This window comes from Triturus cristatus, chromosome 1_1 (assembly GCF_964204655.1).
Source record: "Triturus cristatus chromosome 1_1, aTriCri1.1, whole genome shotgun sequence".
Taxonomy (NCBI): Eukaryota; Metazoa; Chordata; class Amphibia; order Caudata; family Salamandridae; genus Triturus; species Triturus cristatus.
The window spans coordinates 38,290,482-38,318,043 of record NC_140579.1 but is presented as its reverse complement, the minus strand read 5'-3'; the positions used below and the strand labels follow the sequence as shown (position 1 = coordinate 38,318,043).

Below are 27,562 nucleotides of genomic sequence, written 5' to 3'. Positions count from 1 at the left end.
GCAGTACACTGCACTGGATGGTAGTGTAAGAGAGCTATTAGAAGGAATACAGTACTGGTCAGTACACTGTATTGGATATTACAGAGTGACAGAGCTACTCCAAGGTATACGGTACTTGTCAGTATACTGCATTACATAGTACAGAGTTATTCCAAGGCTTACTGTACTGGTCAGTACTATATATAAGATAGTACAGAGCAAGATAACTACTCGAAAATATAGAGCACTTTTCAATACACTGCATTAGATGGCACAGAGCGACAGAGCTAAGCAAAGGTAGCCAGTACTAGTTAGTACACTGCATTAGGTGGTACGGAGTAAGAGAGCAACAAGAAAGTGCACTGTACTAGTCAGTGCACTTTATTCGATGTTACAGAGTAACAGAGACCCTCGAAGCCACACTGTACTAGTCAGTACACTGCACTACAAGATAGAGAGTAACAGAGCTACTAGAAGTGCGATGTGCTAGTCAGTACCCTGCATTAGATGGCATAGAGTAGGAGCACGACTACAAGATATACAGTACTAGCGAGTATACAGCACTGGAAAATACAGAGTTAGAGAGATAATAGAAGGTATACTGTAGTAGTCCGCACACTGCATTAGATGGTGCAGAGCAACAGAGAGACCAGAAGGCGTAATGTACTAGTCAGAAAACTGCAGTAGATGGAACAGAGTTTAAGAGCTGCTCCATGGTATTCTGTACTACTCAGTACACTGCAAAACATAGTGCAGAGTAAAAGAGTTAGTCCAAAGCATACTGTACAAGTCAATACTCTACATTAGATGGTAAGGGAGTACCAGAGCTACTAGAAGGAATACAGTGCTACTCAGTACACTGTATTAGATGGCACAGTGTGACAGAACTACTCCAAGGTATACAGTACCAGTCAGTATACTGCATTAGATGGTACAGAGTGGCAGAACTACTCCAAGGTATACAGCACAAGTCAGTACACTGTATTAGATGGCACAGAGTAACCGAGCAACTCCAAGATATAAAGCACAAGTCAGTACACTGCATCGGATAGTGCAGAGTAACAGAACTACTAGAAGGTATACTGTACTAGTCAGTGCACTGCATTAGATGGCACAGAGTGACAGAGTTTCTACAAGGCATATTATACTAGTCAGTACTCTGTATTAGATGGTACAGAGCAAAGGAGCTACTAGAAGGTATACAGTAGCAGCCAGCAAACTGCGTTAGATGTCGCAGAGTGACAACGCTACTCCAAGGTAAACAGTACTACTCAGTACATTGCATTAGATGGTAGAGTGACAGAGGTACCAGAAGGCATACTGTATTTGTCACTGGACTGTATTGTATGTTACAGAGTGACAGAGCAACTTCAAGGCATACTGTATTAGTCCGTACACTGCATTGAATAGTACAGAATAACAGAGCAAGAGAGCTACTAGAAGGTAAACAGTACTAGTCAGTACACTGCATTAGATGGTAGAGGGCGATAGAACTCCTAGGTGTACTGTACTAGTCAGTACACTGCATTAGATAGTACAGAGTACCAGAGCTACTAAAAGATAAACTGTACTAGTCAGTACACGGCATTAGATTGCACAGAGTGACAGAACTACACCAAGGTATATGTACTAGTCAGTACACTTCATTAGATAGGACAGAGTAACAGAGCTACTAGAAGGAATACTGTACTAGTCAGTAGACTGCATTAGATAGTACATTGTAAGATGGGTACTCCAAGGTATACTGTATTAGTCATTACCTCCTCGTAACTCTTCCTCGCCACATGATTAACTAAGTGAGCTTCAGCTCCACACCAGAACCCTCCAAAACAAAAGTTAGCCTCCCACGCCTCCCATCCCTTCCCAACATGGCCGACCCCTATCACCCCTGACCTCTATAAGAGGAGGGCCGGCCCAACCCTCAGCCTGTTTTTTTGGTTCTGCGCTGCAGATTCTCCAGAGCGTGTTTCAGGTAAGTGCTTCCTGATGTAGCTGGAACTGGGGTCCCTGGTTGGTGGCCCTGCTCTAGCGGGCCCTAGGACTCTGGAACCATCCTGCTTCCTTCCCCCGGTGTCAGGTCTGGGCCGGTTAGGCTCTGCTTTAGCGAGTCAAGGGTTTACAGGGGGACGAGGGCGCTGGAGCTCTTCCTGGCGGCCCTTTTTCCTCTCCCCTCGTCCGTGTGGGCAGAGTGTTTTGGTGGTTATACTTCTGCCCGGGACCCTATCCCCACCCCCCCACCCCTCTTGGTGGCGCTCCTTTTGTTTGTGAGGCTCTTGACATCCTCGGGTCTCCCATTGCTGGGGCGGCTTGGGGCTTGTGTGTGAGGTGGGGTTGGGGGCGCCCGGCGGTCCGTTCTATGGTCCCCGGGCGCGCCTCGTGGTTGTTTGGTTTTTCGGGGCAAAACTATACTGTTTCTGTCCTGAGGGACTGGCGGGGCACAGGCTGCTGCAGGGCTTTGCTACCTCTAGCGGCCTAGATTGGCGGTTTGCCACGTATCGCATTTACGGTTCATTGATGTGGAGCCGGACTCATGGGCCTTGCCGCGATAGTCTGCTTGTTCGGCGTAGTCTCTTTGGACAGGTTGGATCCCTGCAGCTTCCTCCGGAGTGGGCGCACGAGTTGCCAGGAGCTGCACGCAGCTTCATTCAGCCTGGGGCCGCGCGCTGCGGCTGTTGCCTCAGCCAATCCCTGTCCTGTATAATGCCGCATTACTAATCCGTTCCTCAGGCCGAGGGCGTGTGGCTTGTACGTTACTGGTGTCCTTTGCGTGGCACCAGTCCTTAGTGGGATTCTTTCTGATTCTTTTACATACGTAGTGAGTTGTATTTCTCTCACCTTACTACATGTAGCTTCTGTTGTGTATATGTTGTTTGAGGTGTCTGGCACACACGCATGCGCGCTACGTTATTCTCACGCAGCAAAACTGAAATCCTGGGTTTCAGAAGGCAGGAAAAGTGAGCAAGTAATGGTAGGTGCTCTCGATTCTGCTTGGCTCTTCTGCTGCTGTCACGGTTCAGACTCTGGCATATCGTTGTTTTTTGGGATCGTGGTGACCCAGTGCTGTTATACGGGATCATCGTACTCCGAGTGAGTGTGATATTTATGTATATATATCTTTTAATATTCCGAGAGGGGTTTCAGACACCAGTTGCACGGTAGGTCTGTGTTTGCCTAACAGCTTTCATTGGTTGATTGTGGTAACTTTTTCCAATCTGGGTGCATTGGTTTCCCCCATCATAACTAGTGTTAACGGACCTGCTTCTAAGCACAGTGTGTAAATGGGGAGTAGAGATAATGTGGCCTTAAAACTAGAGCTGGTCAGAGCCGGTCGCTCCACCCGCCGCGTGGCCCATCCTCGTGTGCCCGGTCTCCATTGCCGCCGCCGCTGCCCGTATTGTATCCACTGTTGTGCCCCTGATCTCGCTGTTGTGCCAGTAATTGTTTTATTTCTCAACTGTTGTGCCCCTGATTGTTTTTGTGCCTATATCACCGTTTTCCCCCCGCTGCTCCACCCCGCTCCCTGCTGCTGCTCCCCCGTGGCCCCACCCCCGTTCCCTCCAGCACCACCGCACCGCTCCCCTCCCCACTCGCCACCCCGCTCCCGCCTCCCGGCTGCTCCTCCCTCCCACTGGATACATAAGCTTGTATCCGCGAGGCGGGGAGCTGTGACCTGACCTAACCTGGTCAGAGCCGGTCGCTCCACCCGCCGCGTGGCCCATCCTCGTGTGCCCGGTCTCCATTGCCGCTGCCCGTATTGTATCCACTGTTGTGCCCCTGATCTTGCTGTTGTGCCAGTAATTGTTTATTTTCTACTGTTGTGCCCCCGATCTCGCTGTTGTGCCAGTAATTGTTTCTGTCCTACTGTTGTGCCCCTAATCTCGCTGTTGTGCCAGTAATTGTTTTCTTTCTCAACTGCTGTGCCCCTGATTGTTTTTGGAACCTGCTTGACACTACATCACCAGACATCGCCTTCCTCACGGAAACCTGGATGAACGCCTCCTCAGCGCCCGACATCGCCATCGCCATCCCGGACGGATACAAGATCACCCGGAGGGACCGCGTCCACCAGACTGGAGGAGGCATCGCCATCGTGCACAAGAACACCATCCACATCACGACCAGCTCCGACGACACTTTCACTGCCGCCGAACACCTCCACTTCCAGATACACACTGACCCCAAGACCACACTCAGAGGCACCCTCATCTACAGACCCCCAGGACCACGCACACGTTTCAGCGAAGACATCACAGACTTCATCAGCCCACACGCCCTCTCCTCCGCTGACTACATCCTCTTAGGGGACCTCAACTTCCACCTGGAGAACAACAAAGACAGCAACACCACCACCCTGCTGGACAACCTCACCAACCTCGGCCTCAAACAACTGGTGAACACCCCCACCCATTATGCCGGCCACATGCTCGACCCAGTCTTCTCCTCCAGCAAGCACATCTCCTTCAGCCACTCCACCGGACTTCATTGGACTGACCACAGCTGCGTCCACTTCAGCTTCAGAAGAGCCACGACCCTCCACCACCCGCAACAGGTTCCCCGCAGGAACTGAAACAAGATCACCGCCGACCAGCTCACCACCTCCCTCAGCCAGAACCCACCTGCCAGCACAACGGACCCCACCGAAGCAAGCAGCCAACAACCTCACGCAATGGATCACCAACTGCGCAGACGTCCTCGCACCACAGAAGACCCCTCCCAGCAGACACAGCAGCAAGAAAGCCTCTTGGTTCACCGACGATCTCATGAATTCCAAGAAGAACTGCCGCACCCTCGAGAAAGCCTGGTGCAACGACCAGACCACAGTCAACTGGACTGCCCTCAAGCACGCCACCCGCAAACACCACCAGCTGATCCGCACCACCAAGAAGACAGCATTCAAAGAATGACTGGACAACAACGCCCACAACAGCAAGGAACTCTTCAGCATCGTCAAAGAGCTCTCCAACCCCAACGCCGGAAACAACGACATCACTCCCTCGCAAGACCTCTGCGACGCACTCGCCTCATTCTTCCACCGCAAGATCGCCAAAATACACAACAGCTTCGGTGCTCCAACCACGCACCCTACCACCAAACCATCGCCCCCACCACCACCCTCAGAACCTGGACCCCGGTCAGCACCGAAGACACCACCCGCACGATGAACACCATCCACTCCGGATCCCCAACCGACCCCTGCCCCCACCACGTCTTCAACCAGGCCGACTCCATCATCGCACCCCAACTCAGAGACATCATCAACGCCTCCTTCAACACCGCCACCTTCCCGGAAAGCTGGAAGCACGCCGAGCTCAGCACCCTCCTGAAGAAACCAACAGCGGACTCCACCGACCTCAAGAACTTCCGACCCATCTCGCTCCTCCCTTTTCCTGCCAAAGTCATCGAGAAGACCGTCAACAGACAGCTTGCCACCTTCCTCGAGACGAACGGATCCCACGACCACTCGCAGTCTGGCTTCCGAGCCAACCACAGCACCGAGACCGCCCTCATCGCAGCCACGGACGACATCAGATCCCTGCTCGACAACGGAGAAACAGCGGCCCTCATCCTCCTGTACCTCTCCGCAGCGTTCGACACCGTCTGCCACCGCACCCTAGTGCAGCGCCTCAGCAACACCGGTATCCAAGAGAAGGCGCTGGAGTGGATCATCTCGTTTCTTGCCGGAACAACCCAGAGAGTCCGCCTCCCCCCGTTCAGATCCGAGGCCACCGAAGTCATCTGCAGCGTCCCACAAGGTTCTTCACTCAGCCCCACCCTCTTCAACGTATACATGAGCCCCCTCGCAGCCATCGCACGCCAACACAACCTCAACATCATCTCCTACGCAGACGACACCCAGCTGATCCTCTCCCACACCAACGACCCAGCTTCCGCCAGAACCAGCCTACACGAGGGGATGAAAGACGTCGCCGAATGGATGAAGAACAGCCGCCTGAAACTGAACTCAGACAAGACAGAAGTCCTCATCCTGGGACCATCTCCCTCCGCCTGGGATGACTCCTGGTGGCCCGCCACCCTGGGCTCCACTCCCAAGCCAACGGACCACGCACATAACCTAGGCTTCATCCTGGACTCCTCCCTCTCGATGACCAGACAAGTCAACGCCGTATCGTCATCATGCTTCAACACCCTGCGCATGCTCCGAAAGATCTTCCGTTTGATCCCCAATGAAACCAGGAAGACGGTCACCCAGGCACTCGTCACCAGCCGACTGGACTACGAGAACGCCCTCTACGCCGGAACCACGGCCAAACTTCAGAAAAGATTCCAACGCATATCCAGAACGCCTCCGCACGACTCGTCCTGGACATCCCCCGACACAGCCACATCTCCGACCACCTGAGAGACCTGCACTGGCTCCCCGTCAGCAAGAGGATCATGTTCAGACTCCTCACCCACGCACACAAGGCTCTCCACGACCTGGGCACCAAGTACCTCAACGACCGCCTGACCTTCTACACGCCCACCCGCCAGCTACGGTCGACCAGCCACGCCCTCGCCGCCGTTCCACGCATCCGCTGAGCCACCGCCGGTGGAAGATCCTTCTCCTACCTGGCAGCCAAGACATGGAACTCCCTCCCCATCCACCTCCGGCTAACCCAGGACCATCTCTCCTTCAGGAAGCAACTCAAGACCTGGCTTTTCGAGTAGTGACGGCCCCCCCTCCCCCAGCGCCTTGAGACCCCCCGGGTGAGTAGTGCGCTATACAAATGTCATGATTGATTGATTGATTGAGAGCGGTTGCCCTTAAGGCTGGGGAAATCGGTTTGAGTCTCGGCAATGAAATTACTCCTAAATTACTAATCTGTGCTTTATGTGAGGTGGTCTGCTACGTACTACATTTGTTGCATAAATCTTTGTATTTATTACCTGCTGGTCATTTCTGACTATTGTATAGTGCGGATTAGTGATTTTTGTAGCGACATCCAGGAGCCGTGCGTACACTGTAAAATGCTCTGCATGATACAGCATTGGACCCTTCTGGTTGTTTTCTCATGTTGTCTTTATTCTAGGGTTGCCAAGAAGAATTCCATAGGGTAGTGTTACGCACTGAATGACAGCGCCGTATATTTTGCCATCAATGTACGTACTGGTGGGACCAAAGATTTCGGCCATTTGTCCTATGGTTTGTGAGTTCATGTCCTGGTGTTTTACTGGCATTTGGGGAATGACAGAGGACCATGGCTTCATTTTGTTTGCTGTGTTTGTCGATGGCTCTTTCTTCCCTTCCAGGCTTTGGGTCTGCGGTCCTTCTGTCCTGTATGCTCCTGTTCCCGCCTGCTCGCCATTGTTGTCCGGGGTCTGGCCTGGTTGGTCCCTGGTTGGGCGTCCTCCTGGGGATTCCGGGGGCTGTTGGCTGCTGCGTGTCTGATGGGGGCAGGCTGCTGTTGGTGCCTGTCCGTCCTTCTCTGGGCTGCTACTGTTGTCTTCATGGGGCTTTTGCTTCTGCTTCTGTTCCTTGGGGGCCTGCTCTTTCCTGTCCGGGGCCGTGTCCATGGTGCCCCTTTCTCATCCTACTTCCTGGCTCAGCAGGCAGCTACTATGCCTCCTGTCCGTGTCATGCTTCTCCTCAGCTCCTGGCCATTGGGGCTATGTTGGGAGCCATCTGTTGCCTCTCCTTAAGTCCTGGGTGGCCTCTGTTGCGGCTCCGTGGGTCCTGCCTTCTGCCGCGCCACCCCATTGTCGATCTTGGCAGTCTCCCAGGTTCTTCTCCGGCGGAGCCTGTTTGTCCGTTTCTTGGTGGGGTCTTGGTGCTCTTCCGATTCCTGCCGGTCCCCCTTGGTTTTTCCTCTTGCCCCCTGGTTTTCATGTTGGGGTGGTCTTCCTTGGTCGGGGACCTCCACAGGATGTGTGTCGGGTGTGCTTGTGCCTTGTTGGCAGGCGGTGCTTTGCATTGTACTTCTCTTGGGGGCTCGTCCCATCTGGTGGGTCTCAGTGCTGCTGGGCCGTCCTGGGTTCTGGTGCATTCTCGTCTTAACATGTTCTCGTGGGTTTACTTTCTCTAGTCCCGTCCACGGTTCCGTTATGCCGGTGGTTGTGCTCCACGGGTTCGGTCCAGGTTGGTGATGTTCATGCTTTTCCCCTTTTCTTGGTCGCGGGTCGGGCATGCAGCTCCCTTTCTGCCCTGTCTGCAGTTGCGGCCTGTGGTCTTCCTTTTCTGGTGTCCCCTTCCCAGGTGGTTGTGGTCTTTTCCGGCCTGTGGGGCGTGCTTGGGTTCCCGGTCTGTGCGGGGTCGGTTGGTCCCCCTGCTGGCGGGTTTCTCATCTACCTTCTGTTGGCCGTTCCTTTGACAATTTGTTCTGGCCTTGGCTGGGATCCGGGGGAGGTCAATCGGGACTGTTTCTCTCCCAGGGGTATTCTGCATGTTGTTTCTCTGGTGCAGTATTTTCCTCCCATGACTTCCGTCTTCCTATGGACAGCTGGCTTCCTTTGGTCCGGGCTCGGTTTGGGTCCTTGGTGGTGGCTCTCTTTGGCTTCCTCGTTCGGGCTTCAGGCTTGGCGCTTTCCTCCACTCCATTTGCTTACGCGGGTTCTGGGCTTGTTTTGCCTGGACGGGGCATTCGACCTGTTGGTGGTGCTCACCTGGGTTCTTCTCCCTTGGTTACTGCCGCTTTGGGTGTTGATTGTCCGTGGTGGCTGGGCTTTCCTGGTTCTTCCTTCCCCTTTGCGGGGCCCTCCGCTTCCTGTCCGGATTTTGTGTCCTCTTCTTCTTTATCCCTGACTCTGGGGTAGGTACTGATACCTGCTGGCTTGGGGTTGCTCCCTGGAAGTGTTGGCATTGCTTCGGGGTCGTTTCGCCCGGCTCTTCTTTCCTTCTAGCCATTGGTGTGATTCTGCCTATGGCCTTACCTCCCTGTACGCTCCTTTTCTTGGTGGCTCTCAGTTGTTCAGCTGGTTCGGGCCTGGTCAGCGGCTGGCTTGGTGGCCTCCTGAGTCCTCGCTTTGGCGGCTCGTTCACTACACGTGAACCATTACAGGGACAGGCTGCTTGGCCCCTGCGCTGGGATGTCACGCTCGTTCACCCAGCGTTCCCCATGCTACTAGTGCTGTATGCTTCCTTGTGCATAGTGGCCCTGTGATGGGCCTTCGCTTTCCTTTCTGGTGGCTTAGCCATGGACCTGGTCCCTTCTGATTTTCGGGCTCCTTGGGCGGCCTTGCGGGCTTTCCGCTGTTGGCTGCTTTGGTGGCCGGGTTGCTTTGGGGTTGTTTCCTGTGGCTACCGGGGACTGTTTTGCTCTGTACCTTTGCTGGTGTTGCGCTCCCTTCCGGGGCGTCCTTTGAGCCAATGGGTCCATGGCCTGCCTGTTTTTCACTGTGTTGATGGTGTTTTGTTGGCATTCCGTTTTGCGGGTCGGAGAGCTGGGTTCCTTTCTGCGCTCTCCTCCGTTCTTGCGGCTCCTGCCGGTCTGCTTGGTTGCGTTTGGTTCCTCGGCTTCTGCCTTTGGTTTCCTCAGTTGACCGCCGGCCTGGTGGGCTTTGTTTCCTTCTTTCCCTCCGGTTACTGGACTTGGGGTGGTTTCTGTTCTCTCGGTGTGGTGGTCCAACGTGCTGTTTTGCTGTGTTTGCGTCGGACTGTGTCTTTTGGCTGCTGTGGCATCTTGTTGTCTCTGTGGTGGCGTTGCCCTCTTTCCTACGATTCCAGAGCCTGGGGCTTTTGCTTCTCTCTCTATTTTGACTGTCCGTCAGGCAGTCTTGGCGGTTTGGGCCAGCCGTCCTCTTGCTGTTGTGGTGCCGGTTTGTTTGTTGCTTTTGGCTCCGTACGGTCTGGTTCCCTTCCTTCTCTGTCCTCCTTTAGTCGTTGGTTCGGGCAGATTTTCTGGCAGCCCTTCAGGTCTTAGGGGTTCTGGGTTTTCGGCCCTCCCCTCCCGGTGTCTCTCTGTCCCGGGCTGGTTCTCCCTGCTCATGGTTGCCTGTCTCTTGGGTGGTTTCTTCCACTCGTCTGTGTTTTTGGGTTTGCCCTGCTTCTTTGGCATCCCCTTCTGGTCCATTGGTTTCTTGTGAGTTTCCATGAAGCCGCTTGGCTTTAGTATGTGTTCACTTCGTTAATCAAGTGGAGAGGAAGACTTACAAGGAGATTATGCCCTGGTTACTTACCAGTAATCTTCATTACTCCAAGTATAGTCTTCCTAGCCACATGAGTTCCCATCCCTCCCTCCATGTGTTGCTATCGGCTTCATGTTTCTGCTTGGTAGTTCTCAGGCTGAGGGTTGGGCTGACCCTCCTCTTATAGAGGTCAGGGGTAATAGGGGTCGGCCATGTTGGGAAGGGATGGGAGGCATGGGAGGCTAACTTTTGCTTTGGAGGGTTCTGATGTGGAGCTGAAGCTCACTTCGTTAATCATGTGGCGAGGAAGACTATACTTGGAGCAATGAAGATTACCAGTAAGTACTCTATATTAGATAGTACAGAGTAAGAGAGCTACTAGAAGGTATAATGTAGTAGTCAGTATACTGCATTAGATGGCACAGAGTGACAGAGCTACTCCAAGGTATACATTACTAGTCAGTACACTACATTAGATGGTGCAGAGTGGAGGAGCTACTAGAAGGTATACTGTAGTAGTCAGTAAGCTACATTAGATGGTGCAGAGTAAGAGAGCTACTAGGAGGTACACTGTAGTAGTCCACACACTGTATTAGATGGTACAGTGCGACAGAGCTACCAGAAGGTGTACTGTACTGGTCAGTACACTGAATTGTGTGTTACAAAGAAACAGAGCAACTCCAAGGCATACTACACTAGTTAGTGCACTGCAGTAGATGGAACAAAGTAACAGAGCGACTCCAAGGTATACTGTACTACTCAGTACACTGCAATAAATAGTACACAGTAACAAAGTCAGTCTAAGGCATACTGTACAGGTCAGTACCCTACATTAGATGGTACACAGTACCGGAGCTTCTTTAAGTTATACAGTACTAGTTAGTACACTGCATTAGATGACACAGAATGACAGAACTACTCCAAGGTATATTGCACTTGTCAGTACACTGCATTGGCTGGTGCAGAGTAGGAGAGCTACTAGAAGGTATAAAGTACTAGTCAATACACTACATTAGTTTGTACAGAGTGACAGAGCTACTGGAATGTATGCTGTACTAGTCAGTACACTGTATTAGATGGCACAGAGTAACAGAGCTACTCCAAGGTAGCCAGTACTAGTCAGTACACTTCATCGGATGGTACAGAGTAACAGAGCTACTAGAAGATATACTATACTAGTCAATACACTGCATTAGATGTCACAGAGTGACAACGCTACTCCAAGGTATACAGTACTACTCAGTACACTGCATTAGATGGCACAGACTAACAGAGCTACTCTAAGGTATACAGTACTAGTCAGTACACTGCATTAGATGGTACTGAGTGACAACGCTACTCCAAGGTATACAGTACTACTCAGTACACTGCATTAGATGGTACAGAGGCATTCTGTACTAGTCAATACTCTATATTAGATGGTACACAGTATGAGAGCCATTAGAAGGTATACAGTACTAGTCAGTACACAGCATTAGATTGCACAGAGTGACAGAGCTACTCCAAGGTATACAGTATTACTCAGTACACTGCATTAGATGGTACAGAGCTATTACAAGGTTAACAGTACTAGGCAGTACACTGCACTGGATGGTACAGAGTAAGAGAGCTACTAGAAGGAATACTGTACTAGTCAGTACACTGCATTAGATGGTAGAGTGGCAGAGCTACCAGAAGGTGTACTGTACTAGTCAGTGCACTGTATTGGATGTTACAGAGTAACAGGGCCACTCCAATTCATACTGTACTTGTCAGTACACGGAACTACATACTACAAAGTAACAGAGTCACTTCAAGGCATACTGTACTGGTCAATCAATCAATCAGGGGAACTGTAAGTGCGCTGAGGGTCTCTAGGCACGGGGGGAGGTGAGCAGCTCCGTTCAGTCAAAGAGCCCGGTCTTAAGTGTCTTCCTTGAAGCTGTTCAGGTTGGGGACGCATCTGTTGTCGATCTGGAGCTCGTTCCAGGTCTTGGCCACGATGTAGGAGAATGCTTTTCCGCATGTTCTGGCTCTGCGGATGCGTGGGGTTTCGGCAAGGGTGAGGTCGGCAGATTGGAGGTTTCTCTTGAGTACGTGGAAGGAGATTCTCTTGTTGAGATATTGGGGTCCGATGTTGCGGAGGCATTTGTAGGAATGGGTGAGTATCTTGAAAGTAACTCTCTTCACAACGGGGAGCCAGTAGAGGTTCTGCAGGTGTTAGGTGATGTGTTCATGTCGAGGGATTCTGAGGACACGTCTGGCTGCGGTGTTCTGTATGGTCTGGAGCTTGCTGAGCAGAGACTTGTTGATCCCGGTGTAGAGGGTGTTTCCGTAGTCCAGTCTGCTGGTTATGAGTGGTGGGTGATGGCCTTTCTTAATTCGGGGGGGGGGGGGGGGGGGTGATCCATTTGAAGGTATTTCGGGGGATGCGAAGGGTGTTGAAGCCGCTGGAGGCGACAGCGTGGACCTGACGGTTCATGGAAAGGGAGGAGTCAAGTACAATGCCAAAGTTTTGGGCGTAGTCCGTGGGGGTGAGAGGGCTGTCAAGGGTGGTGGGCCACCAGGTGTTGTCCCATGCAGAAGGGGAGGGTCCGAGGACGAGGACCACTGTCTTCTCTGAGTTGAGCTTCAGACAGCTGCTGCTCATCCAGGATGCGACGTCCTTCATTCCTTCCTGGAAGTTGAGTCTGGTGGTGAAGGGGTCCTTGGTGAGGGAGAGGATGAGCTGGGTGTCGTTGGGGTAGGACACTATGCTGAGTCTGTGCTGTCGGACGATGGCGGCGAGGGGGCAATGTAGATGTTGAAGAGCGTGGGGCTGAGAGATGATCCTTGGGGTACTCCGCAGTTGATTTCCGTGGGTTTGGAGAGGAAGGGTGGCAGTCTGATTCTTTGGGTTCTGCTGGTGAGGAACGAGCAGATCCAGTCGAGGCTGGTTCCTTGTATACCGGCATCGTGGAGTCTGGCGGTGAGTGTGCGGTGGGAGACGGTGTGGAATGCTGCCGAGAGGTCGAGTAGGATCAGGGCTGCGGTGTGTCCTTGGTCGAGGAGGGTGTGGATGTCGTCTGTGGTGGCAAGTCAAGCGGTCTAGGTGCTGTGGAATCCAGATTGGGAGGGATCGAGGATGGAGTTTTCTCCGATGAATCTCATTAGTTGTGCATTGATGGTCTTCTCATGACTTTGGCCGCGAAGGGGAGGAGGGAGATGGGTTGGTAGTTCTTGAGGTCCGTGGGGTCTGCTGAGGGCTTCTTGAGCTGGGGTCTGACTTCTACGCATTTCCAGTCGTCGGGGAAGATGCCAGTCTTGAAGGTGGCGTTGATGGTGTGTCGTAGTTCTGGAGCGATGGTGGTGGTGGCTCTGTGGTAGATGTGTTGCGGGCAGGGGTCCGGGGGGGCCCCTGAGTGGATGTCTTACATGGTTGAAGTGGTGTCTTCAGTGGTGACTGGGGTTCAGGAGGAGATTGTGGGCTGGCTGGCGTTGCTAGTCAGTACTCTATATTAGATACTACAGAGGAGGGTGTGGATGTCGTCTGTGGCGGTGAGTAGAGCGGTCTCGGGTCTGTGGTTGCTGCAGAATCCGGATTGGGAGGGGTCGAAGATGGAGTATTCTCCGATGAATCTCATTAGTTGTGCATTGACAGTCTTCTTGGTTTATACTAGAAGGTATAAAGTAAGGGCTGCTTCCTGCGAAGACGACGCAACGTGGGATCGGACCACCGAAGTTTTTTGGAACGAAGGAGGCAAGATGATATCTGAGTGAGGCCACCACTCACCTCTCTCCTCTCTCGCAGGATATTTCTCTGTGCTGTGAAACCGGAGTATGTACTAGGGCGATAGTCTGATGGGAGATCTCAATGGGCCCACTCCGGCAGAACAACGAGGAGGGCGCTGGACACGCTCGTGCTGGGGAAGACCGGGCTCCTGCTTCAGCCGCTGGGAGACTTTAACGCCGATGCTGCTGACAGGCTGGATACAGCAATGCTCCACAGGCTGGAACGCAGACCACAGAGTCAGTGGTGATGGCTGCTCGCGGAAAAGGGAAACCACGGACGGCGGCCCCTGCCATACAATCACCCCGTAAAGGGACAGATGCCAAATTGGGGGGCAGGAAGGGAGACCCTTGTGCTGGTAAAGGGGACAAACAGGAAAAGCAGGAAAAGGAAAAAATAGAGCCTCACATAAAGACAATTCCCCGGTGCTTACAGGCATCCGGAGAGGTTACAACCTTCCATCTCGAGCATGTTTCTACCCCTAGACATGAGCGAAAAGGAAAAGGCTGGACAGGAAAGACAGCAAAATCAAGGAAATGGTGATGGTAATGGGGAAGTGTGTAACTTTGTGAACAGCCCTACACATACTGCAATACCCGGTATACAAGAGGCGGAAAATGAGAATCCCCTAGCTAAAAGGGCGACCCCTTGGCTGGCAAACTGTGATAATACTATTCTGGAAGCATCTTCACATACCTGCCCGGCGGATGAGACTGGAAGTAATGATAACTGCCCCCGATATACCTACTAATAAATCAAATGATGAGAAGGGTGTTAGTACACCAGATATGACAAGCAAAAGTAAGCAAGGCGCATCTAGAGCGAGTGAATCTCAAAGAAAAACTATGGAGACTGATTGTTTATCCCCGGATTCTTTGGAAAAGGTTTTTTCTCTACTGAGGAATCAGAGGGATCTGACACCAGCCTATTTGCTATTAGCGATGGCGGAGGCTCTTCCCCAAGTAATAGTAGCCGACAAGAGAATGGCGCCATCTCTAAGAAACCCAAACAGACATCTGGGAAGAAAGTTCAAGAAATCCCCAGGTGATAATGAGGTTGAGGAGGAATTGGGTTGGGATTATTCAGCTGCACAACTGTTACCCCCTGAAGATGTAAATGGAAAAGAGAAACTTTCAATTTGGAATCCAAGGGGTGAAATGGAGCACTCAAACGATAGAAAGGTGGATGAACCCTCCGTAGCTTTAATCTTACCATCCCAGCGACTATTCCAGGATGATGTCAAGTCTGATAATCGTCAAGTACGGCTGGCCTCTAAAAAACTCCAAGGATCCATACGCAAGACTGGGAAAATCTGTACTGACATCTCGGAGAGATTAAATATGGTAGAGACACATACTGAGGCATTAGAAAATACAGTTGACACGCTGAAGGTTCAGGCTACATCACAGGAGAGCACCCTGAAAGATGTTATGTGGAAACTTGAGGATTATGAAAATCGCCAGCGCCACAATAATCTAAGGATGCTAGGAATCCCCTAAAAGTGCGAGGGCAATGACATAAGGAAATTTATAATTAATATGAGAGAGAGAGAGAGAAAAGTCTTTAATTATTTTCGGTCAGTATGACCATAAAAGCACAGATAATAATACAATACATTTCATTCGATTGAATTTTTCTTTCATGAAAGTAAAAAACTCTCTTTGCTCTAAATAAGGGGTAGAGTTACTCATAAATTGCATGTGCATTACATTGTTATTTAATAAAATACCAATAAAAATGGGTGTGCAATACAAGAGCAATATTAGGCATTAACAAATTTTCCAAGAAACCAAAGTTTGTGTTGCTAACATCACAGCCGTCACATGATCACAAATTTAAAAGAATATACAGATAAAAAAGGTACAAGATGCACATTTTGCACATTTTAAGATTAAAAAAATTATATTAAAAATACCAAAACCAGTTGATAAGATATGATAAAATAATCAGGCAGAACCTATGGGCTCATCTTTAGGATAGCTCGACGTGCACACCACATGGAGAATAAACAAGCATTGGCAAAACCAATAGGCCTCGCCTTTGGGACCTTATAAGAGTTTAGCCATGCAACAATTATAGGATATTGTGCTGCGTAGCTAAATACTTATAAGGTCCCAAAAGCGAGACCTATTGGCTTTGCCAATGCTTGTTTAAGCATGCATATAAATAAAAACATTTGTTTGGAAACCGAGCGGATCTTTTCAAACTATCTAAACAAGCCAAGCCACGAAAGTTAAAGTGGTCGGGCGGAGGCAGAGGAGAATGCAACTTAATGACCCGTGACGGAGGAGACAGATGGTGGCTGCGCGCGTGCACAGCACATGCACTCAAGCTTCAGGCCAGCAAAACTCTGGTAGGTAGCACTTTTTTTTACCTTTTACGAAAAGTCGAGCAAGCAACGCATGCGTTGCTCTAGGCTCGACTTAAAAACCACTGTAATGGCGTTTCCTGGCAATGCAAGAGATGTCTGCTGGGCCTGGTGAGTACTCCCGATGCTACTGAGTATTTTACTCCATCACCGTGAAAAAGTAAACCCTATCCGCTAAACTCTAAATTGGGCACTTAGTCTACAAGTGACCAGCTTACCAGGGAAAAAGCCACTGTATGTGAAGGAGTCAGCATGTGGGAGTGTTCAGTGGCAGAAACTTCTGCCACATAGAAAAGAAGGTCTTGTTTGGCAGGAAGTAAACTCAAAGATCTGCTGTCCAGTTATGAATCATTAGCACAACACTGTTAAAATTGCATTGAACATTTTCTCATTCAGTGTTGCATACTGTCGATCATCTTTTTATTCTCGAATGCTAGTAATAGCCAAATACAAAGAAAGTTCCGTCATCTTCGACCCACCCTGCTTGAGGTAAGGCTGATTGATGCCGTTCAGTAGCAACCTAACATTAACATGGGTTGGTGGCAGGTGTGCAGTAAGGGATCACAGAACGAGGAAAAAGCAGTAGGCAAAAAAAACGTCAATCACGTAGAGGATGGTGGAACCAGGTCACGGATTTGAGAGATGAATACAAGGTCAAATTGAAGCCCAGACTAACAGACAAGCACTCAAGAAAAAAGGCACAAACAGTAATTGGACTGAAAGTACCCACACATTTTGAGCACTATAAGCAAAGAAAGGGGCAAACATGGAAGCCAAGAGGGCGATGAATGTATAGAAAAAAAATAACAACCTAAATTGCTATGCAATCCACACTCACCTTTCTCACTGAAAATACAGAAATGCGTCATTACAGGAAGCGTAGCAGCCGTGTTAAATTGGTAAAAAGCAACAACTGAGTTTAATAGGAGTCATGTTAGTGTGGGGAATTGAAAGAAATCCTGGCCTGGAGCTGAAAGGCCCTTGCAACATATTGCCCAATTTTGACTGGCTAATTCCTCTAGAGTTAACAGCTGGTATAGTGCTAGACGGATACCACCATGCTTATGCCTCAGAGATGTTTACGAACCAAAGAAGTTGGGGCATGCTGCACCGCAGAGATTGAGAGGGACACCCGTAACTCTCCACCGCAGATGACGAAAAAGACTCTACCACCCATGGATTCAGGCACAGAGTTAGTGGCTTCTGTGCGCCAAATGGCTGCACTGCCCAGGTGCCAAGATCTTACACCAAAATTAACCTCACCTGCTATTTATTCAGTATATGCATTTTCTTTATAATGTTAACTGCTGCTATATAGCAGTTTTACTGCACTAGTTCCTTTGTTTACTCTATACAGGGGTGGAGTTTTCTGTGATGCAAGTACGGTTCTATCTAAACAAGCCAAGCCACGAAAGTGAAAGTTAAAGTGATCGGGCGAAGGCAGAGGAGAATGCAACTTAATGACCCGTGACAGAGGAGACAGATGGTGGCTGTGTCTGCGAAAGTGATCAAGCAGTGCTTTTCAGGCTGCCAAATGGTGCGCGCGCCCGGCGCACATGCACTGTATTTGGAGGCCTGAAAAGCACTAGTTTGCACTTCCAGATCCCCCTTTTACAAAAGCTGTAGCGAGAGCAGCGCTAAAGCGCTGGCTCAGGCGAGACCTAAAAACGTCATATTGAATGCACAATGGACATGTGCGCGTCATATTTCAAAATCCTAAAAACCTCAGCACAGGGCTTAGTTCCCAGATTTCTGTATAGCTGTAATAGCCATCGGTGTCTCGCCTTCTTATACCTTTGACAGAAAAATATTACATGATATTCCGTCTCCGCTGCATTGCTACATGCCGAACATCCCAAAATTGGATGAACCCGCTCATTTATTTGTGAAAGCACAAAACGGGAACACCCCATGCCTAAACTGCAGGTATAACTTGTTGGCAAGAGCCAGCTGGATATCGTCCAGGCAGGATCTAATCTGTACTGTTTTTTTATCTCTATAAACACTGCAATTCATGAGCCAGTCGCAGAACTCCCCTGTATCAGCCATGGTAGTTTGCTTGCATCCTGTAAGCTCAACACTTTGCTCAGCTCTTCCCTGTGTACAGCCAGTTCTGGGGTACTCCGCAGACATCGCCAGAATAAAAGTGGTCTAAGAGTGGCATCGTCTGCAATTGGACTAATCCCAAGGTCCATACGAAGCGGTGTAAGCGGGGAGCTTGGGGGAAGACCCAACAATTGCATGGCGAAGGAATTATCAATTTTCTCCATCGAGCCAGATGGACGGTGACCCCATATATCAGCCCCATACAGGGCAGGACCCCTAGCTTGTGCTTTGTAGATTTCCACCACCGGCCCAACAGATTTATGGATACAACTTCTACATACCTTTGTCAGTTCCCCCATTGTCTGGGCCATCTTTAAGCTTGCTGTCTTGATTTGGGCACCCCAGTCCATTTTTTCGGTTAGCGTGATTCCAAGGTATTCAAAGACAGTCACCCTCTCGAGGGGTTTCCCATCTAGGTAAGGATTTGGCTGAACACTATTACCTGCATTAAATACCATGCATTTGGTTTTCTGCAAATTGGTCTCCAACCCCCTATTTTTGCAAAAACCTAAAGCTGTCTAAGGCCCTCTGAATTCTCATAGGTGACTTTGAGAGCAGAAGGGTGTCGTCGTCGAACATCATGGCAGGTTCTTCACGGTTCGCCAGCTTAGGGGCATCAATATCCTTCCCAGCAATCAGAGCCTCAACTAGGCCATTAATAACAAGGCAAAAAAAGGTCGGGGCAAGATGCAGCCTTGGCGTACACCTCTGTCTACAGGTATGGGGGCTGTGAGTTCACCATTTTTGCGGTACCTAATTTGGGCAAAATTGCCTTCATGCAGTCATTTCAGCTGGTGGCAACGGTAAGGTGGAGCCACAAGTCCAATAAAACAGCCCACAGTTTGTCCCTCGACACCAAGTCAGATACAGATAGGTCCACAAAAATTAGTTGGAGGCTGCCACCCTAAATACACACTGTCTTCCAATGTAATAGTTGTAACCTAAAATGTGATCTATTGCGGACATCTTCGCTCTGAACCCGGCTGAAAGGTTCCCTACCCGATCTTTCTCACTGGGATTGGGACAAGGAAGTACAATGTGTCCATCGATTTCCCTTATCACCTGCAAGGCACTCATACAGTGAGCGGGCGCTACCCCTTGCTATTTTGGTCTATTCTGGAAATGTTTTGTTACGCCAGGCTGTGTATGACCTAGCCAGACCTAATCCTGAAAGAAGTTTTGAGGGTTTCTCCTTTTTGCCAAACCAGATTTCGCACACGCTGCTGTTGAGAGGAGATGGCGGCTTAGACAGTTTACAACCCCACTCCAGACAGCAGGGGCTGCAGTATTTTTGCAAAATCCAGCTAGCCTGAAAGTTGTCTTTCAGGGTCAGAATTTAAGCTTAAATTCTGAAATCCAAGCCCAGAAGTTACTGGATGACATCTTTGCAGAGGACATCGGTGGTAAAAAAAAAGTCTGTAACATGCTAGGGAGAGCGCTGGATAGAGGCTGGAGATTCCTCTTTATGGGAGGGCTGTATGTTTTTTATGTATATTTGATCACTGGTGGGGGGGAGAGAGGTGGAGGGAGAAGAGGAGTGGTCCGGACGTCCTCACGCAGGCTCATGGTTGGGCCTGATTCCCTAGGTTGTGGGGAGGGAGGAGCAGGGAAAGGGGGGGGGAATGGGATCCTCAGACGGGTGATACAAGGGTCTGGTTCTATAGTGGTTTTTGTCACATTTATCACATTTGTCACATTAGATGAAAAGAGTGAGGGATCGGTGTGGTGGGATTGCTGTACAGTGATGTGGTACCAGAATCTGGTTAATGTTATAAGCCGACATGGGCAGACTTAGAATCGCAACTATCAACATCTGTGGTCTCAATGACATCAAGAAAAGGCAGAAGGCAGAAGTTGGGTTACAAGCGTTTGTGGCAAATATTATTTACCTCCAAGAGACACGTATCGAAGGATCACAATTGCATGTATTAAAAACACTGGGGTATAGGGTGGTTAGTGCAACAACGCAGGGGGCCAGGGTTCGGGGCGTTGCTATATTGGCTCAAGGAGGCGGGATCCACACGGTCATGCTCTGATAAGTTAGGCCGGTGGGCGATTACTAAATGTCAATATAGTATGGGTAAGAAACTGACACTATGTACAGTATATGGATGTAGTAGCGACGATCCTGGTGTATTCAATTCTATCTCCAGTGAACTCGCTCATTGGCCTCTTCCACTTATTCTGTGCGGGGGCTATATTATTAACTTACTCAGTGATTGGTCTCTAGAGGCCGGATGGAGATACACGGGTAGGAAACCAAAAGCGTTTCAGGCATTAAGGAATCTGTGCCAGACCCATGGTCTGATTGATTGCTGGCACCTGATAAAACCAAATTACCCAGGGTACACTTATTCGTCTAACGCGCATATGACTCATGCTAGACTGGACTACATGTTTCTTTCAAATACGCTGAGCTCGAAATATCATATAAAAAAGCTACCGCGGGTACTATCAGACCATAACCCGTTGGTCCTCGATTTAGAATTGGAATTATCCAGGCCAAACTTAAGATCATGGACATTTGAGAGATCAATGCTGCTAAATGAGGAATTTTGTATACACATGAGACAATGGATCCCAATGTTCGCGGAGGATAATATGGGGAGTACATCATTTGAGGTGGCGTGGGATGCTTTGAAAGCAGTATTAGGGGGAAACATTGAGGTATTCCTAAGAATCTTAACAAATGTGCCAAGCAAACAATGAAGGCTCTTCAGGATAATTTAGGGGCAGCAGACGAAGGTTTGGTAAGGGCTGAGGGGCGGGATCTGGAGGTAGATCAATGGCAGGTGGCGATCACTAAAGCCACCATCAACTGATATTCTCGCGGATAAAGTAATGAGTAAAGCAACAACCCAAAAAGAAACAGTTTATGAGTTTAGCGAGCAGATTGGTTACCCTTTGGCAGTTCGTACCAGGCAGCAAATAACATCTAACAGAATCTGAGATTTTATTGACCCTGTGCTAGGGCGGATTACCAACCCAGATTTAATTCTATACTACTTCCCGTCAGCTAAAAGGAATTATAAATACATTATTTGTACATATTTTCAATGGTTGGCGGCCTCCGGGATCATGGTATTTGGCTAAAATAGTGGTTTTCTGAAAAAAGAATAAATCTCCCTTACAATTGGGCTCCTACCATCTATTACCTTGATTAACGACGACTCTAAAATCTATTCAAAGTTATTGGCCATCCGACTTGCGCCAATAATTCATAAGGTTATCTCGGGGCGCCAACATGGGTTTGTTCCCGGGAGATCTATAATTGACCATGTCCAGAGAGTTATCACCCTATTTGATATCACCAATGTTGCAGGAGACCCTATGGCTCTTATCCAATTGGATGCAGAAAAAGCTTTTGATAGGGTCTCCTCCCAATGTCTATGGACGGCCATGTCTAGAATTGGTATTAGGGATGGTTTTATTCAAGCAGTCAAAACATTATACGTCGAACCATCAGCGGTAGAAATAGTAAATGGTACACTCTCTGAAAAAAAATGTATTTCCCGGGGGACCAGGCGGGCTGACCGTGCTCCCCTCTTTTCTTTGCAATGTGTATTGGTCCTTTTATCCGCAGGTTAGAAAATAATGTGCTAAGACCGGCAATATGGTCAGAGAACTGGGCAACTAAGACCTTGGCCAATGCAGACGATATTGTCCTTGTTACATCAGATCCATAATCCTGCCATAAAGGTAATCGAAAATGCGGCTGAGCGCTTCGGGTATATCTCTGGATATGCTCTGAATTAAGATAAGACGCAGCTTGTGCTTAATGATAAAGTCAAGATGATAGACAACCGGGTAGTCGAAAAGGTCATGTATAACCTCCAGGTTGGATAGTGTTCAAGGACAATATGGAGCCTCTAACGGAGAATACTAAAAAAGATCTCGCAAGGTTAAATATCCTACATTTATCCGTAGGGGGTAGGTGTAATGTGATAAAAATGCTCTTTTTCCCGAAATGTTTATATCTTTTTAGGGTCATCTGTTTAGAATTCACTCCTCAATGGTTTAAAGCAATAGAAAATATATTCTCCCAGTTTATATGGGCATATTCGCGACCTCGCTGAGCCCTTAGGTTTCTCATCCTACCGAGGGACGGGGGGGTTTGGCTCCCCCGAACCTGAAACTATACTATTGGGCCTCCACACTGATATATAGTCACAAGCTGCTCAGGACGAATGCAGGTTCCTTCTCCATTTGAACTTATTTTGGGGGGAGAGACGGGAGGATGTTTTTGGCGACAACAATACAACAGTTATTACAAAAAAGTTTGCTTTAAAACTCTTTTTAGTGCCTTTAAAGTATGGAGTGCTATACGTAGAACCCTGGGAATTGGTAGATTATCTTTTTATACACCTATATCTAATAATTGCAATCTTCCCGAGCTCTTTGGAGATTTGTTTATGGATAAATGGATTAGGGCTGGATTAGATCAGTTTCGTTGTTTTTACTCCCCCCCAGGGCTCCGGTCCTTTGATGACATGAAAGAAGAAAATACTCTTTACTGGTGGGATTTTAGTTTCTCCAGATTTGGGATTTTCTCTTACGAAAAGGAAGTGGACGGGCCAAGTTTGAGAGAGTGGAAACCATTGAAATTATAGTTAAAGATAAAGTAAGTTCTATGAGGGAGATCTATGGCCTTATAAATGCGGCTAGGCCCGATGATTTGGACAAGTGTTCTCAAAGATGGCAGCTGAAATTGGGGGTTTCAGCTGCGACTTTTCTGTATGTGTATGAGATGTCACAATATATTTTAATGTCCACGAGGCTACAAGCACAATTTTATAAGACACGTTTTTCTTTATACTGTGCGCCCGGCAAGATAGCAAAATGGGGGGCTGGAAAGGAAACATTCTGTCCACGTTGTGCACTTTATAATGCAGATATCATTCACATCTTTGCGTCTTGCAACGTATCGCAAAAATTAATCAAGGATATATAAGAATTTTTATCGGAGGTTTTTAAAAACTGAAATAATATTGTCAAAGGATGTAATATTGTTAGGGATTTCTGAAGCAAATCGAATGGGGAAGGGTCATGAATTCATTTTTATATCTATGGCGGTCTTAAGGATGTGTATTGCGTCCGCCTGGCTGGACTCTAGGTCACCTGCTTTTCATCAATGGCTAGCCAGATTATTACCAACGTATAGTTTAGAAATAGCTATATATATAAACGGAAAGGGAGCCGCTTATGCCGAAAAGGCATGAAAATCTGGGACCTCCTGATTACTTGGATACAAGGTCGAAGCGTGTCATGATAGAGTATATGTATTTATTTTCCCCTGTGGTTTTTCCTGGCTGAATAATGGCGTTTTTATTGTAAGAGGAAATCTGCACATGTCACGTTAGGAATTTTTTATGGGCGTCACACAAATTGCTCTTTAACAGGATTGTATCGATTGACAGATCCTTGGGAGTTTATATGTATTTTAAATATGAAATGATGTCATGTATTGCACTGCACTTGATTAATTATGTTTGATGCAATGATGTTTTATCTGTCTGAGGTGGGGCCATGGGGGGTCCGGGGAGGGGGTGGATCGACAGGTATTTAAAATAAAATGAATAAAGATTATTTTTCTTAAAAGAAGGTATAAAGTAAGAGTCAGTACACTGCATTAGATGATATAGAGTGACAGAGCTATTCCAAGGTATAGAGTGCTGCTCAGTACATTGTATTAGATGGTACAGACTGACAGACCTACCCAAAGGTGTAATGTATTAGTCAGTACACTGAATCAGATGGCACAGAGTGACAGAGCTATTAGAAGGTGTACTGTACTAATCAGCGCACTGCATTAGATGGTGCATAGTGAGAGAGGTACTAGAGGGTATACAGTACTAGTCAGTACCATGCATTAGATAGTTCCTAGGCATACTGTACTGTATGCGCTAGGTCAGTGAAGACGTATATGTTAGGTCAGTGTCAGTGCATGCTCTAGGTCAGTGTAGGTGCATGCGCTAGGTCAGTGTAGGTGCATGCACTAGGTCAGTGTCAGTGCATGCACTAGGTCAGTGTCAGTGCATGCTCTAGTCAGTGTAGGCGCATGCTCTAGGTCAGTGTAGGTGCATGCTCTAGGTCAGTGTAGGTGCATGCTCTAGGTCAGTGTAGATGCATGCTCTAGGTCAGTGTAGGTGCATGCACTAGGTCAGTGTAGGTGCATGCACTAGGTCAGTTTAGGTGCATGCGCTAAGTCAGTGTAGGTGCATGCACTACGTCAGTGTACACGCATGCGCTAAGTCAGTGTAGGTGCATGCACTAGGTCAGTGTAGGTGCATGCACTACGTCAGTGTACACGCATGCGCTAAGTCAGTGCAGATGCTTGCGCTAGGTTAGTGTGAGTGCATGCATTAAATAGGTGCAGGCACTAGCTCAGTGTAGATGCATGTGTTAGGTCAGTGTAGTTGCATGAGCTGGGTCCGTGTAGATGCTTGCGCTAGGTTAGTGCGGGTGCATGTGCCAGGTCAGTTTAGATGCAGGCGTTGGGTCCGTGTAGATGCATGCGTTAGGTCAGTGTAGTTGCATGCGTTGGGTCTGTGTAGAAGCTTGCGCTAGGTTAGTGTAAGTGCATGTCATAGGTCAGTTTAGATGCATGCGTTGGGTCCGTGTAGATGCATGTGCTAGGTCAGTTTAGATGCATGCGTTGGGTCCGTGTAGATGCATGCTCTAGGTCCCTGTTGGTGCTAAAACTCTGGGAAATAGAATGTTATGTGGTAAATACCAAATTTTGAGGTAATTTACCATTCACTAGTCCCAGAATACTGCAGTAACTGAGTTGCTCGCAGGTGTCCAGCCTAGAAGTATCATTAACGTGAGGTGTGAAATTACCGCAGCTGAATTTCCAATAAACTTAGCATGAATGTCCAAGGGGAAGAATGATTTAAACAAAGGAAATGCGGCAGCACATATACAGAATGGAGATAAGTAGAAATCTAGAAAAATCTGGAAAAGACAAAGTTTAGAGACACAAATCAAGTAACTGTACCCTGACGTGAGTGCACGTTACCATTAAATGCCATACAATAACATACCACACCACACCATACCATATCGTCATCCCATTCAATCCATTACCACCATAACAAACTATCCCATACCACTATACCATATTATACCATGATCTCACCCTTTAGTACACCACACCATACCATCACAGCATTCCATAACATACCAGTCCACATCATCCCACCCCACCATAATATCCCATAACATACCATACATACCATACCATTCCGTAACACGCCACACAACACCACACAATAGCACACCACACTACGCCACAACATACCATAGCATACCACACCACACCATAACACACCACATCATAGAATACCACACCATACCACACCTCACCATACCATAGCACACCACACCATACCATAGCACACCACACCATACCATAGCACACCACGCACACCATACCATAGCCCACCACACCATACCATAGCACACCACACCATACCACACCATACCATACCATAGCACACCACACCATACCATAGCACACCACACCATACCACACCACACCACACCATACCATACCATAGCACACCACACCATAGCACACCACACCATACCACACCATACCATAGCCCACCACACCATAGCACACCACACCGCACCATACCACACCATACCACACCATTCCATAGCCCACCACACCACACCATACCATAGCACACCACACCATACCGTACCACACCACACCACACCACACCACACCATACCACACCACACCACACCATACCATAGCCCACCACACCATAGCACACCACACCGCACCATACCACACCACACCACACCATATCATACCACACCATTCCATAGCCCACCACACCACCCCATACCATAGCACACCACACCATACCATACCATACCACACCACACCACACCACACCATACCATACCACACCACACCACACCATACCATACCACACCTAGCGCTGGGACACTTCCGGGTAGCCATGCGCTTTACAAATGCCCTTTCATTCATTAATTCAAACCATAGCACACCACACCACACCATACCATAGCACACCACACCATACCACACCACACCATACCATAGCACACCACACCATCTCATACCATATCATATTCATGAACAGTAATATTCAGAGCTAATCATCACAATGGTATTTACCTTTATAACTCTTCACCACCACCTCTGGGCACTGAATCTTCACATTATTACACCTGTAATAACACACACATCATCTTTGCATTAAAGAACAATGACAGCTACAGGAACAAAGGATGAACTTCACATAGGACCTGTATTTGAAATAAGATTCAGTATTAGGAGCAGCGCCTGTGGACTAGAGCTCAGTGTGAGTTACTGTTCATACACAACAGTCAAAGCTCTAACGATATCCAAAAGTACCTTTAACATCTTATGACAGGATGTGGGTGTTCTATGGCAGATGGCTCAGTGAGACAAGCGTGCTTTATATGATGCTATGGAGTGCCTCGTTGTGGGTTTTCTAGGAGCGGCCGTTGGCTGAGTGAGAGGGGGGGGCTGACTAACAGGTTACCTCTGCTCCTGGTGGAGTCTCGTGTATATACTTAATAAATACCTTCCTACCCGAGATCTACGTGAATTCCTGACAGCGCCCACAACACAACATTGTTACATCCAATCCCTGCCAGTGTAAACCTTGGCACCATTCTCTACAGCTACAGATATTGAAGAGCCTTAGTGGGATATATAAGGAAGATATGAACCCAGACCGCTTAGTAATGAAAAACTGGTTGCAAAGCAAAAAATCCTACGTCTTACAGAACAGCAGATTTTAGGCTATAGGGGAAGGATCACAGTGGGAGAGACAAGGGAACAGGTTAGGAGGCTCAGTAAAGGGAAAGCAGCAGGCCCAGAGGGGATTACAGAGGGAGAGATAAGTGGACAGGTGAGGAGGCTCAGTAAAGGGTGAGCAGCAGGCCCAGGCGGGATCACAAAGGGAGAGATAAGGGAACAGGTTAGGAGGCTCAGTAAAGGGAAAGCAGCAGCAGGCCCAGAGGGGATCACAGAGGGAGAGATGAGGGAACAGGTTCGGAGGCTCAGTAAAGGGAAAGCAGCAGGCCCAGAAGGGATCACAGAGGGAGAAATGAAGGAACAGGTTAGGAGGCTCAGTAAAGGGAAAGCAGCAGGCGCAGACGGGATCACAGAGGGAGAGATAAGGGAACAGGTTAGCAGGCTCAGTAAAGGGAAAGCAGCAGGCCCAGGCGGGATCACAGAGGGAGAGATAAGGGAACAGGTTAGGAGGGATAGTAAAGGGAAAGCAGCAGGC

The 27,562-nt window shown here is 48.7% G+C and overlaps 1 protein-coding gene across 2 annotated transcripts in view; it reads right to left on the bottom strand.

Moving 5' to 3' along the window:
* Positions 1 to 27,562, bottom strand: part of LOC146869285 (E3 ubiquitin-protein ligase TRIM39-like) — a 114,558-nt gene that overhangs the window by 4,146 nt on the left and 82,850 nt on the right. For both annotated transcript variants that reach the window (XM_085646989.1, XM_085646994.1), the window contains one exon: positions 26,419 to 26,471. In XM_085646989.1, coding sequence (XP_085503115.1) covers positions 26,419 to 26,471 — 53 coding nt within the window. The remainder of the gene's footprint in view (positions 1 to 26,418; positions 26,472 to 27,562) is intronic.